The sequence below is a fragment of the Meriones unguiculatus genome, chromosome 8, assembly GCF_030254825.1.
Source record: "Meriones unguiculatus strain TT.TT164.6M chromosome 8, Bangor_MerUng_6.1, whole genome shotgun sequence".
Classification (NCBI taxonomy): Eukaryota; Metazoa; Chordata; class Mammalia; order Rodentia; family Muridae; genus Meriones; species Meriones unguiculatus.
The window spans coordinates 11,376,428-11,389,932 of record NC_083356.1 but is presented as its reverse complement, the minus strand read 5'-3'; the positions used below and the strand labels follow the sequence as shown (position 1 = coordinate 11,389,932).

General features: G+C 35.4%; 1 protein-coding gene across 1 annotated transcript in view; it reads left to right on the top strand.

Moving 5' to 3' along the window:
- Redic1 (regulator of DNA class I crossover intermediates 1) overlaps positions 1-13,505 on the top strand; it is a 34,448-nt gene that overhangs the window by 1,678 nt on the left and 19,265 nt on the right. The window contains exons 2-6 of the mRNA XM_021657285.2: positions 4,022-4,061; positions 8,299-8,437; positions 9,988-10,120; positions 10,474-10,522; positions 11,520-11,696. Of these exons, the coding sequence (XP_021512960.1) occupies positions 4,022-4,061; positions 8,299-8,437; positions 9,988-10,120; positions 10,474-10,522; positions 11,520-11,696 (538 nt within the window). The remainder of the gene's footprint in view (positions 1-4,021; positions 4,062-8,298; positions 8,438-9,987; positions 10,121-10,473; positions 10,523-11,519; positions 11,697-13,505) is intronic.

Sequence of the window (13,505 nt, the reverse complement as noted above, 5' to 3'; positions counted from 1 at the left end):
AAATTTGGTTGGATTTATTTTCCTTCCTCTGATATACATATTGTTACCAACAAGTACGAAGCAGTTGCTATCCATCCTCAGTTTGTCTATTCAGCATAATAATGTCAATGTAATGAGCTGATGTGAAATTTTGTGGAAGAGACAGATGATCAAGATCCCTTCAAACGAAGTTATGACATGGTGCTGGAGAGTTAATATATTCTTAAAGTAAAACTATAAAGGTATACTGATGACCTTGTCAACTGAAAAATTGCTCTGGTGGTCCTTATGTGCAGGTACCAACAGAAATGCATTTGCTAGATCCTTGTCTGCATACCATGTACCAGGAGATGCATTAATCTGCTCAAGAAAGGACGCCACGTCTGGTACAGCAGCTGTAGTGGGAATCACTCCTTAATTAAGTTTTTAATAGTCAACTGTCATTCATTCTCCATGACCCATTTCTCTTCTGTACTGGCCAGATGGGAGAGTTAAACGGAGATATAATGGAACCCACCACTGCTGAATTTTTCAAGTCCTTGATGGTAGCACTAATTTCTGCAATTCCTTATTTGATTCACTATTTTCCTTGGTAAAGGAAATTCTGCTGGCTTCCATTTGGCCTTTTCAACCATAATAGCCCTCATTCCATAGGTCAGAGTGCCAATGTAAGAATTCTGCCAACATCTAAATATATCTATCCCAATGATACTTTATGGAACTTGGGAAATAACTATGGATGAATTTAGGAACTCCTAGACAAGTGAGTTGGAATTTATCCTAAACTCCATTAATCACTTGTCTTCCATAAGTCCCTGCTTTAATTTAACTGAAGGGCCACAATGCTTTTTGGAGTCTCCCAGAATTATTGTCAATTCTGAACCAGTATACAATAGACTATGGAAAGTCTGATTGGTTCTTTTTCTATAGTATACAGTTACTTTGTGAAAGGTAATCAGCCTGATCCAGTTTTATGTTCCTTGGGTCCTTCTGGGGAAAGGACTGGAAATAGACATAACAATAACAATCTTAAATATTTTATCTAGGTCCTTCCGTAGTGGGACCTGGCCACCCCTTCATTCAAGGGGCTCTGGATCTTCAAATTTACTCATTTGGAAATTGGTTTACAGGCCAAGATTCCCCTTTTTGATAATATAATAGATCATTTCTTCAATTTGATTGAGAATTTTTCTGTTTATATTGATCAAATAGAAATGCAGTAGGCTTTTGATATATTTCATATCTAGAAATACAATTACTGATTAGCCAGTACCGAAGGTCCACACCTAGTCATGCCACCATAAAACTCACTGCCTGTGCTGACCAATTCAGGTCAGGCCATTATGAATATTGCTTTGCCTATGCTTACTATTTTGATATCTATGAGCACTTTACCTTTGGTGAGTCAGTGCTGTCACATGGCCCCTGCTACCATGCAGTCCAGTTAAACCCACTGCATTTAATTCATCCATCTGAGAAGCAGTCTTCAACCCTATGATCTGGCACAAAGCTCTTTAAATGTTCTGGTGCCTCTGTCACAGTTTTGTATCTTATAGGATTAGTGAAGGTCTGTCTTTTTGACATTCCCATTGCAGAGAATTAGATCTTATGCAGGGTACTCATTCCAGCATTGCAGTTTATCTGAGCCTTAAAACCCCTTCATTAACACTAAGCCAAAGGATATCGGGCATCTCCAACTCCTTTTCAGTTGTCATCTTTTGGCAAATGCTTCAGCCAACCTTTCAAACAAATGTTAGACAACCTTTAACTATGCGTGCTTCCATAGAGTCTTCACTTAGTAGTACAGTATCGACTAGGCAGCCTGATCCAGTTTTGTGTTCCCTTCTACCACTTCCCACACCCTTGAAATTCACTCCCACACATATCTCAGACTTCTGTTAGAATGAACTAGCAAATTCAGTTAGCTTTGTAATAATGCAGGGCACCTTCTTACAGACTACACTCTCAGCATCCCCTCTAGGATCCTGCTTAGCTTTAATCCTGTTGTAGTCTAAAGGAAGCTTTTGGTGGGACATCAGTATTATCTTGCCTGGCAGCTCCTTCAGGGAAGTCACTTCTGGTTTATCGGAAAGTGAAGGAATATTTTTCCTAGTCAAAGGCAGAAAAGGCAATATTTCTGAGATTTGGGGTGGGAGTATGTCTTCTGCTAATGATGGAGCGACTACTTCCTCAGGTGAGATGCTTGCGAATCTGTGCTTCAAAGTCCTCAGCCTCACTAGAGTCCTTCCACACATCTCCACTCCAAGTTACAGGATTCTGTTCTTTGCTAATTAATGTCTTTACATTGTATGGCTAAGACTTGAATTTTCTAACCCCCACGGTGATGTATGGAGAGGTGTGAGACCTGGGATGGTATTAATTTGTAAGAGAGGATCGTCCATGATTATGACTTCTACCTTTACAAAAGATGTTCCAGGGAGATAGCCCACCCTTTACTATGTGAACAAATAATGTAAAGTATTCATCTGTGATTCAGAAAGTGGATATCTATAGATATGTAACTGGTCATTTTGACTGTATTCCATACAGGTGACAGAACTGAGAGGAATTTCTGTTGTTTGAGTTTAGGCAGAAAAACATACTAACTTTCCTACACATCATAAAGGTCACAGCTGACACCTGTAACTAAAGACAGATTGTGGAGAGAGAAGTGTAACATTTATTTTACTCAGTTTCATGTGATCCAGGAATGAGAAATGAAGACACAAAACCCAGGGAAAACCATTCATTCTTTCTTATGCTTAGGTTTGATGAAGAAGTGACACCTATGAGTAAGAATGATCGGATGCAAACAATATGACATAATAATAATAAGAGTAGAAGCCCAAGAGGCCTATTATTTGAAATTCTCCTTGGATTCTCTATGTAGCATTTTTTTTTCTGTCAAGTATGAGGCAAGACCCCTTTCTAAATTGAATGTGGATTCCATAGTCTATATCAAACAAGAGTGATCAGAAAATTTCTTTGATAGTCAGCTCTTACATAAAAAAAAAATCTAAGTTCTATTTCTAGAGTTTATGACTGGCTGTATGGAAGTAAGTTCTATTTTCTATGATCTGTGGTGAAAAGAAATAATTGTAGTTTCTTTGGTCTACTGCGGAAGAGATGACAGTAATAGGAAGGTAGTCAGGAGATAGTTCTAGCAAAACATATTTTGAGTATTGCTTTTCTTCAAAGTATTTAGCATTTCAAAGTGGCATACCTAGCGGTATAACTTTTTTGTTTGTTTGTTTGCTTGTTTGTTTTTGTGTGTGTGTGCCCCAATATTGGTTAAACAGTTGTTTAGCAACTCAAACTGACATAGAGTAGGGAGGGCTTTCTCCTTTCCTTCTGCCTTTGGCAGTGCTGAGGATTAAAGTCAGGACTGTGTGAGTGCTAGATAAGGGTTCTACCAGTGAGCTAATGATTTGGACCTTGATGTTTTAAGTTTAGAGTCATGTGTCCTGCCATGTTGCTCAGAGTATTTCAGAACAACTCTGTAGTGTAAGGTGACCCTCAAACTCATGTTTTTCCTGCCTCAGGGTCCCAACTACTGAAATTACAGGTGTGTGCTATAACTGGTATATTAGTGCAGTTAAAGTTGCTCTAACAGTACATTCCATAGTTCCGTACAACTTGAAGAGATTTATGTCTTTTGTCTCTACCTAAGTGACATTAAGGAATGTGGAAATGTAAAGAAAAGCAAAGGAAATGGAGTTGTTGACCAAAAGTGTTTCTACCAGATGAGAATGGTTCAATAATATGGCATTTCGAAAACATTTCTTTCTTTTTGTTTATCTCAGATTTATTTTGTCTGTTATTAATTATTGTTATAATATTTTTGCATTTGGACTTCCTGAGAAATTTATATAAACCATTACATGCTATAAAAAATTTTAAAACATTTTCATATTTTCAGAAAATATTACAATGATAGGTAAATTTTTAGATTTTAATTTCAGATTTCCAACTGAAAGGTCAATCATCTTAGAAATGGTCTGTTTCTTTAATAATTGAATGGTTCATTTTATTCATGTTTTAGGACCAGGGTCCTGATAAAACAAGAAAGAAGAAAGCAGAAGGTAAGGGCATTATAAATTAAGTGATGCTAGCTCTATAATAGCAAACTTAACATTAAACTTCTGAATCACTGCCATTAATTAATTCCCCTTATGGCCAGGCATAGTGTCATACTTCTGTAATTGTATCTAAATTACAGAAAGATTGATGTGTGTTCAAGCCCACTCTGGGTTGCATAGTGAGTGCCAGTTCTCTAGACCTTCAAGACCCTGTCTCAAAAAAAATGGATTAACTTAAATAAGACTGGAAGAAGCCTTCATTTTACCTTCATTTTTTCTTGTATATAGCTTGTTAAACAGCATACTTTGCTCAGGCAGACACTTAAAATGGTCATTATTGACTGTTGCTGCCCTTCTAACTGTAAGATTCATCTCAAATCTACCCACTTCTCATTATTCTTGATATTAACTCTGTAATTAAAGCCATCACGTTTTGCATAAAGTACTATAATAATCTCATGTCCTATGCCTGGCTTATTTTGTCAGCTTTTACTATATTCATTATAATAGCCAGAAGATCAGTGAGTTTGCTGCGAGATTGTGTCTCCTAGTAATGTCAAAAGCTACACCCATAAAGTTTCACCAGCATGACTGCCTAAAGATGAGATGAACAAGGGCAACAATAGTGGATGTGGGAAAGTCCACAAGACCTCAACCTTACACAAGGAACTACAAGCAACTATGAAATTTGGAGAGTGAGAGAAATAGTCTTCCTCACAAAGAGCATACCAATTGGTTATCCATTTCCAAATGGTCATACCTGAAAACATACATGTGAGTGACACAGATACTGAGCAGGTTATAGTTAGGGCTATGAATGTATATACATATATGCATGTAACAACATTTTAAAAAGAGGCCACGAATTTGAAAGATAGCAAGGAGGTTTAGGGAGAGGAAATAAAAGGGGGAAATCATGTAATTATATTATACCTTACAACTAGCTGTATATATCTTGGAAAAAGTTTTGAAAATGTATACTTACAGAAACATACATGAATAATTAGGTCATTGCTATTACTATATAAGAGAGGACAGAGAGAGTGATCAAACATGCATGGGGAAACTCCCAAATTTTCATTAGTACTTTAGTAATATGAGCAGTAAACAAAGTATGGCCTGTGGAAGAATTAAGTGCTTTAGTAGAAATAATGTGTTAAGTGCATGCAGTTAGTGTGCGTCACTCTCAGTCTACAACCCTGAGCAAAAGAACATATCATGTAAGCACTGAGATTCCTTGTACAGAAACTTCCAAAATATAGAGAGGGCAGGAGGGAGGAAACCAGAACATCAGTGTGCTCAGTGAGAGGAAAGGGAGTGGAAACAGTGGCAGGGTGGGGTTCCTCTGGTAGATCTTTTTCCTGCTAAAGCACTCCAGTCTAAAGCCACCTCCGCTTTCCCGCTTGCTGTCCTGTTCAGTCTTGTTAATGTCAATTCTTTTTTTTTTTATAATTTATTTTTTTATTTATTACAATTTATTCACTTTGTATCCTGGCTGTAGCTTCCTCCCTCTTCCCCCTCCCCCACCCTTCCTCTCTGGTCTCCTCCCATGCCCCTCCCCCAGGCCACTGATAGGGGAGGTCTTCTTCCCCTCCATCAGTGTCAAGTATTTTCAATCAAACTTTGCTATATCATCATCTCCTATACAACTGCTCATTCTCCTCAGCTTGAAACTCCTCCAATGTTTTCTTAACACATCTCTAGGTTTTTATCTCTTTAATTATTCATTTTAATGGTTATTTGCAAGTTAAAATTTGTTTTGTTTTGTGAAAGATTTGTTTCTCTTTAGATTATTTTCTAGTTGATTCTACCAAGCCAGACTTCATCAAAAAGGCTGAGCCTAGTCTTCTTAGATGAAATAGTCACTCACTTTGACTTTTTGTGTGGACAGAGAGTAGGAACTAGCATGATAACTAAAGGAAGAAGAGCAAAACTAACTATTCAGTACTCCTGGAAATAAAGGCTTATTTCCTCTTCAGTCTGTACCATTCACCACCCTTCTTGACTCCTGTAAACTTACAGTGCTACTCTCTGAGACTAACTCAGATTCACCCACATGTCTTAGAATTCGCCTCTAAGAGCTTCTCTTGTACTCCTGCTCTTCCTTTGCCTACCAGCACCACTCCTCCCCAGGTGCTATACCATCTCCTGTCATACCAACTTGTGCTGTATCCCTCACTGGCTTTTATCTACCACAAAATGAAGTGGTTTAAGCTGTACTGACTTAATTCTGAGATAATTATAAGACCTGACACAAACTTCCTTTCAACCAGAAAAAAAAAAAAAAATTGCATCCTACAGGGCCTGTTATTTCATTATGGAACCATGTATGGTATGGAATTTTTGAAGATATTTCATTTCGACGTAGAATTATAGATCATTCAAGTGAAATATGTATATCTTTTATGTTTGATTCATTTTGTTTAATGGGAAGTTTATATCTTTGCTTGATCTTTGACAATGAGACCTCTTTTATGGGTCTTACAGTGTTTATTTTTTTAGGTTTTAGGAAGAAGACTATTATAACTTCATAGGATGAAGCTTAAGGCAGAGGGCAATGCTATCTATAGCAGAAGAGGGTCTCAGGGAATAAAATGTCACCGAGTTGCTAGTCTGTGATTTTAAAGTATATTTTAATTTTTTAATTAAAATATGATTACATCATTCACCCCTTCTTCTAACCCTTCTCATACCCCCTCTCCTTTTTCTCTCAAATGCATGGTTTTTATTTCTTTGTTATTTCTGTTGTATGTGTGTATATTTTTAAATATATAAATAGATGTAATGTTATTTGTATGTATATTATTTCAGGGCTGACCAACTTGGTTTTTAGTTACACTCTTCACGGTAGCTCAGAATGGGACTAGCCTGCACTCACAATAAAGCATCAGAAGAATGTATAAAAATATGATACATAGTTATTTAGCTATGAAGAAAAATGAAATCATAACATTTTCAGGAAAATGGGTGGATCTGGAAATCATTAAATGAAACAAGCCAGAGCAAGAAAGACAAAATACTTAACATTTTCTTTCATATATGGAATCTAGATTTAAAATTGTAAATACATATGACATAAATAAATATATATGTATAACATATAAATATATATGTTTTATTGTATATGTACAGGTTTTGAAATAAAAAGGAGATCAGGAGAAGCAGGGGAGGTATTTTTTAGAGAGCAGAGAAAAGAGAGGGTGGTGCAATCAAAAGCGAGACTACCTAGGAGGAGGAAGGGACCAGTCAGAGTGCAGAGTAGCACAGGAAGAGGAGTGTGGAGAAGAGAAGGTAAAGGGAACAATTAAGAGAGTTAGAAGGACACATACACGTGAAAATGCAATAATGAAACCCGTTACTTTGATAGTTTAAAATACTAATTTAAAGGTTAAAAGAGGACAGGAGATCTGGTTCATTGTCTCACTGCACAAATGGCCTTCAGAGAAGACCTGAGTTTGGTCTGACACCCGCGTCAGCTGGCTTCCAACAGCCTGAGACTCCAGAGGCAGTAGACTCAACAGCAGTCTATGGACTCCACAGGTTCCCGCACTGACATGTGCACTTCCACACAGTACAAAACAAAGACACTTAAATAAATACATAAAATCAAAATGTCCTTGAATTTAGTAAAGATGTAACTAAAACTGAAGACTAATTATAGTTCAGAAGTCAAGGAAAAATATAAACTGGACAAATAATGATATATATGTGCAGTGTGGTTTATAGAAAACATTAAGCAACTGGAATACACTGAAACTTGGCATCGGTTGCAGGTCAGTTCTCACATAACTTTTGCTTTCCTCTTAGTTGGCTGCACAATTTTATTATTATTAGTTCCTAGGTGTGTGTGTGTGCAACCCCTCCCCTTCTACCTGCCAGATTTAAAGTCTTTAGGCCAACCACAAGCTATCATAATTTATTTCAGTTCACATGGAAACGTGAATGTTGTGTTACATTGAGAAAACATGAATTGGCAGGGTAGCTTCAGTGCATTTATTGTTTATGATTTGCCTTGAATTGTATGATTGAGAAATTAATATTTTTAATTCTTTTTTGTTTTGTTTTGTTTGATTTTTGAGATGGGGTTTCTCTGTGTGGACTTGGCTGTACTGGATTCCCTTTGTAGACCAGGATGTCCTTGAACTCACAGAGATATGCCTGCCTTTCTCTCTTCAAGTCCTGGGATTACAGGCATGTACTACCAAGTCCCGCTAATATTTTTAATTTTTAATTACTTTAGGAATACTTTGAAAGGAACAAGTTAAAATCAAAAATGAAATTACTAGGAGTTTTTTCACCTGTCAAGAACCCCACGGTCAGTTTAGACCTTCTTAATTTGTATATGGTAAATCAGATATCTTCGAAGAAGAAAACACCTGGTAAGTCTTTCTAAAGCATTTGTTTTGATCTTGATGTGGTAACTCATAATAACATCTATAATTGGGTTGAAATTCCAGAACTCGGAGCATATTGGTAATCTATTTTAAACCTTTGTTGCCTTTTTATATTGTAAGTTTAACTAGTATTTGGATCTATTTGTTTTACTTTTAGGCTGTGTGTGTGTTGTATACGATTGATTTGTTTGCTATCATTAATTTATCATGGAGTTATTTATTGTAGTTATGATATTATTATTTCTGGGCAAACAATCACCAAAGGTTACCTTGAGAGATATAATGAATGTGTTATTCTCTCTTATCATTTGAGAAGAAGGAAAGCTGATAGCGCCCTTCTGCTTCCTCTGCTTTCTCAGATGCCATACCTAGAATTCATCATGCATTGTATGACTTTCTTTGTGTGGTTTCACTTATCCATTCAACATGGTTATTGAGTACAGTGATAAATATTGCACACAGAGGATGAACTAGAACGCAAGATTTTATTAGTCATAGCTTGGTGGCTGCTGATGGCAGAAGTTTCAGAGTTAGCGCAGTAGTGCACCATCTGCAGAAATATCTTGATCAAGAACTTGCACCCCACTAAGATCCTTTCTCTGCTAAGTGGGGAACCTCATCTCTCAGGTTGCCTTCATTGAGAACAGTTAAAAGCTGGTCTTCACAGCGAGTATTCTTTTGCTCAGTTCCCAAAGAGTATGGATTGTTTCTCTCATGCCAACTTTTTGAGCTCCACCAGAAGTTGCCCTCTGGTACAGCTGGACGGCACCAGTTGGACAGTTGTGCTGAGTCAGAGGGTTAGAAGTCAATGGCTCATTTATCTGTGCTCAGATGGCTATCTCTGATCCAGGTGTTTGTTCAAAAGGAGATGTTTGTACAGAAAGAAAATTCCCACTAGAACTTTGTAGTGGGCTGGATTCTGAGCAAGTAACACAGTGATCTCACTTGCATAAAAAGAAGTTTCCTTCCTTTAAAGCAGTGGTTCTCAATCTTCCTAAGGCTGCAGTTTAGTACAGTTCTTCATATTGTAGTGACCCCCAACCATAATATTATTTTAACTTCTACTTTGAAACTTAATTCTTTTACTTGTATTAATCATAATGTAAATATTTGTGTTTTCTGATGGTCTTAAGTGACCCCTATGAAGGGGTTGTTTGACCCCCAAAAGGGTTGTGACCCATATTTTGAGAATCACTACTCTAAAGTTTACACTGTGTTGAGGGAGATAAAGTTAATCAAGTGTGCAAAGTGCTAAAACAGAGAAAATATATAGAGCTATGAGAATATATAACACAGTATCTGATACAGTAATTGGGAAAGAAGAAATTAGGTTGAATTGGTAGAGCCCCTTTATTGAGGGCTAAGAAACAGGAGAAAAAAATTAATTTCATTAATAGTTGTTAACAGTCTGTTTCTGTAATTGTATGTATAGAACATGTTTTAGAAGAACATTTTATATGTACAATTAATTGAAAGGCATAGAAAACAATGATTTTAAAGCTTCTATTTTAAAATTATTTAATTTTTTATTATAGAAAGCATGAAAAGACCAACTCATGTGAATATGAATAGAGATTTGAAAATGCCACTGAGAAAGCATGATTTAGAACTTCCAATGTCACCTCATTGTGTACCTTCTAACCTATGCATTGATGATATGGAAAATAAGTAAGTGTTAACTAGGACAGTGATTAGCTGACAAAAAAATATTATCAAATTTCTTATTTGCTGGGCTATTGAGAAGGACATTACCCTCAGCCTCCAGTTCTTGTTTGTTCTATGATATCATAAAACTGTTAGGATGCACATCATTGGGGTTAGAGTTTGTGCATGTCTTTGGCTTTCTATATTAGCAAATGCCTATCCTAGTTTAATATATTTTTTTTTCTAAAACTTAGTAGTTTTATGACTCTGGTGCTTTCCATGTTGAATGCTTTGTAGACATTATGAAATTTCTATATACATAAGATATATTTTATGGATGTTTATATTTTTAACCTTAATTTTTTTGTTTTCTTTAGTGTACCCTATCAAAGATTATGTAGCAAGAAAGAAACTGGCCCAGTTCAAGTGAGTTTTAAAGAAAACTATAAGTTTTTAAAACAATAATTAGTTATCTTCCAACTTTTTTACAGTTCCTAAATGATTCCTTTTACAGTTTTCCAATATAGGAAATTTATTCTTAAGAGTAAATAAGTCTGATTATGAAGCCACCTGGGAGTGATCATAATGTGGCCTGTGTGTTTAACACTTGATTTTCCTTGGTTATTTAAGAGTTACAAAGAACAATTCACATAGAGATTATTTTCAAGTATCTATATATCATCTATCTATCTATCTATCTATCTATCTATCTATCTATCTATCTATCTATCTATCTGGTTTCTTCTGGATTAAAAGTGTGCACTGACACTCCTGGCTCTTTGATGTAGGTGTGGGAAAATCAGACTTGGCACTTATTTTTGCACAGAAAGCAGTTTACTGATGGACCATCTTCACAGATCACACTGAGGTAGTCTTATTAGGTTCACATGATCACTGGTCAGTTTTCTTTTCAAATATAATGAGAAGATTTTCTTTATATCAAATGTTGGGAGCTCATTTATCAAATTTATGATAATTTTTCAAAGTACTGCGATTATTTTTTACAAATAAAACCATAATAAATTAGAAAATGCTCAGGTTGATTAAAGCTTGAAATTCTAATTAATGTCCAAAGAATATTAATTATTTTTATTTATTTAATTGTCAGGTTTAAGTTAGATAAGAAAGGCAGTGGAAGCTGATGGTAGCAATAAAATACCATAGACACCCTGTCCTCAGATTTCTAAGATTTTATGTGACTAGGTGACATTTAGAAAAGGAGCTTGAGAGAGGAAGGCATTATGGAGACCAGAGGGAAGGAATTCTTAAGTAAGATCTCATTGACTCTTATGAATTACTAATGTTTTGCCTTTCCTTAGGACTTCCTCTTTTGTAACCACAGCCTTTCCCTACTAATTTTAGTTCTATTATTTTGACTTCCAGTTTCTGTACTTTTGTAATTTTACCTTTTATTTTTCTATAGCCATCACAAAATATGAACTCATACAGAATGTTCAACAAAACAGAAGACTACAGTTATATTCCACCATCGTTTCAAGCAGAATTACCCTCTAACAGACATAGTCCAAGCCAAAATTGCACCCCTAGGATAGTTCCAAATCCTTGGAAATCAGCATATAAAGAAAACCACAGCAAGCAGGTACATTGGAAGCGTCACTTCTTTGATATCATATTTTCATGATAGCATCTCCTTTTCATAAATTTGACAAAAGATAGGTTTCAAATTGCTAACCAAATATGGTAATAACTGAAGGATATTTCTGAAATTCTCTGTATTTCAGAAGATTATGAATCATAATAATTGGAATATTCTTTTAAAATCCTAAAAGTAATTCTATTAAAATTACTGGAATTAATATGGAAGTCGTGTAGTGTATTTATAGTATTTGATGATTATTATTTAAATGATGAGTTGGGCTGCGTGATGACAGTATATATGATATGAGAAACATGTGAACAGCATTATACAAACTCTTAAGTGCCAGTTGAAAAGCTTGGTTCTTTCATGATTTTAAAGAAGACAAATGTTTATGTGCATTTCAGTTAGTAGTAGGTAGGTAGCTAGATAAAGAGATTTACTTTTTAAATGTTCACCCAGTATATTCTAGAGTTAATACAAAGGTCTAAAATTTAAAATTCTGAAATATATCTGTCATATCACATAGAAGAGAAAGATTTTCTAGGAAATATGTTTATAGTCTTAATATTAAGAGCTATTTTACTAGTGAGTAAAGATGATGAGGAAATGCTTATACACACATCTTATTAGCAAAACTATTTACTTCTAGAATTTACTTCTTGACATACAAGGTTTATTCTATATTTACCTATATATATTATTTATAAATCAATTTATAATGAACATATAACTTACACAACCATAAATCTCTTTTATAGTTATATGTTCTAGAATTAATGATGTAATTATTTAATTCAATCTTATTATATATTAAAACATATTTTACTGCTTCTTCGAGCAGAGAAAATTAATTATTCTATTGCAGTGATAAATGGGACCCTTGCTAATTTTAGGGCCTAATACTTTTTAATGTTGTAATGAAGGGCCCTTAGGTAATATCTAGTTTATATTTTTTTGAGTTTTCTTTTTTGTTCTTGAAAATCAATACAATATATTTAATTATGGTCTCCCCACTTCCACACACATTCAACTTCTCTCTTTCTCTGTTTAGAAAACAAACAAGCAAAAACCAACCAAACAAACCCCCAGAAATTATAAAATAAAACAATGAAAATGTACAAGAAACACAGATACACACACAAACAAAGAACATAACAACAATAATATATAAGGTAAAAAAAAACCCAGCAAGATAAAATAAATGCCCAAACAAAGCACTATGAAGCAAACAAACAAAAATCTGCAAAAGCACATTGAGTTTGTTTTGTTTTGGCCATTTACTTTTGGGCTTCGGGCCTGTCCTTAAGCATAGTTTATGTACCATTTGAAATTCCATTGGAGAAAATGAATTTTGTCTTTGTAAGCAGTTGTTAATTGGAGATAGATTCTTGGTTGGTAATGGGAGTTCAGGTTCACTTCCTCTCCCAGCACTGAGACCCTATCTGGCTTGGACCTGTGCAAGCCTTATGCAAGTCCTATGAATGCTGCCACATTCATTGTAAGTTCATATGTACATTAGTTCTTTTGTGCCCAGAATGCACTGTTTGCTTGGTGTTGTGTGTCCCTATGTCTCCTAATTTCTTCCTCCTCTTCTGCATGTCTCCCCAGCAATTCCAGGAGCGGGTTGACGAAGATCTCCCACTAGAAATGAGTGCCCCAAAGTCTTACACTCTCTTCACATTTCCATTTTTCAGTTTCTATATTAGCTCCTATCTTCTGCCTTAAGGAAGTCTCTGATATGGCTGCATAAGGCACTCATCTATGGGTATAGCACAATATTGTTAGGAGTCATTTTCTTTCTATGTTTCT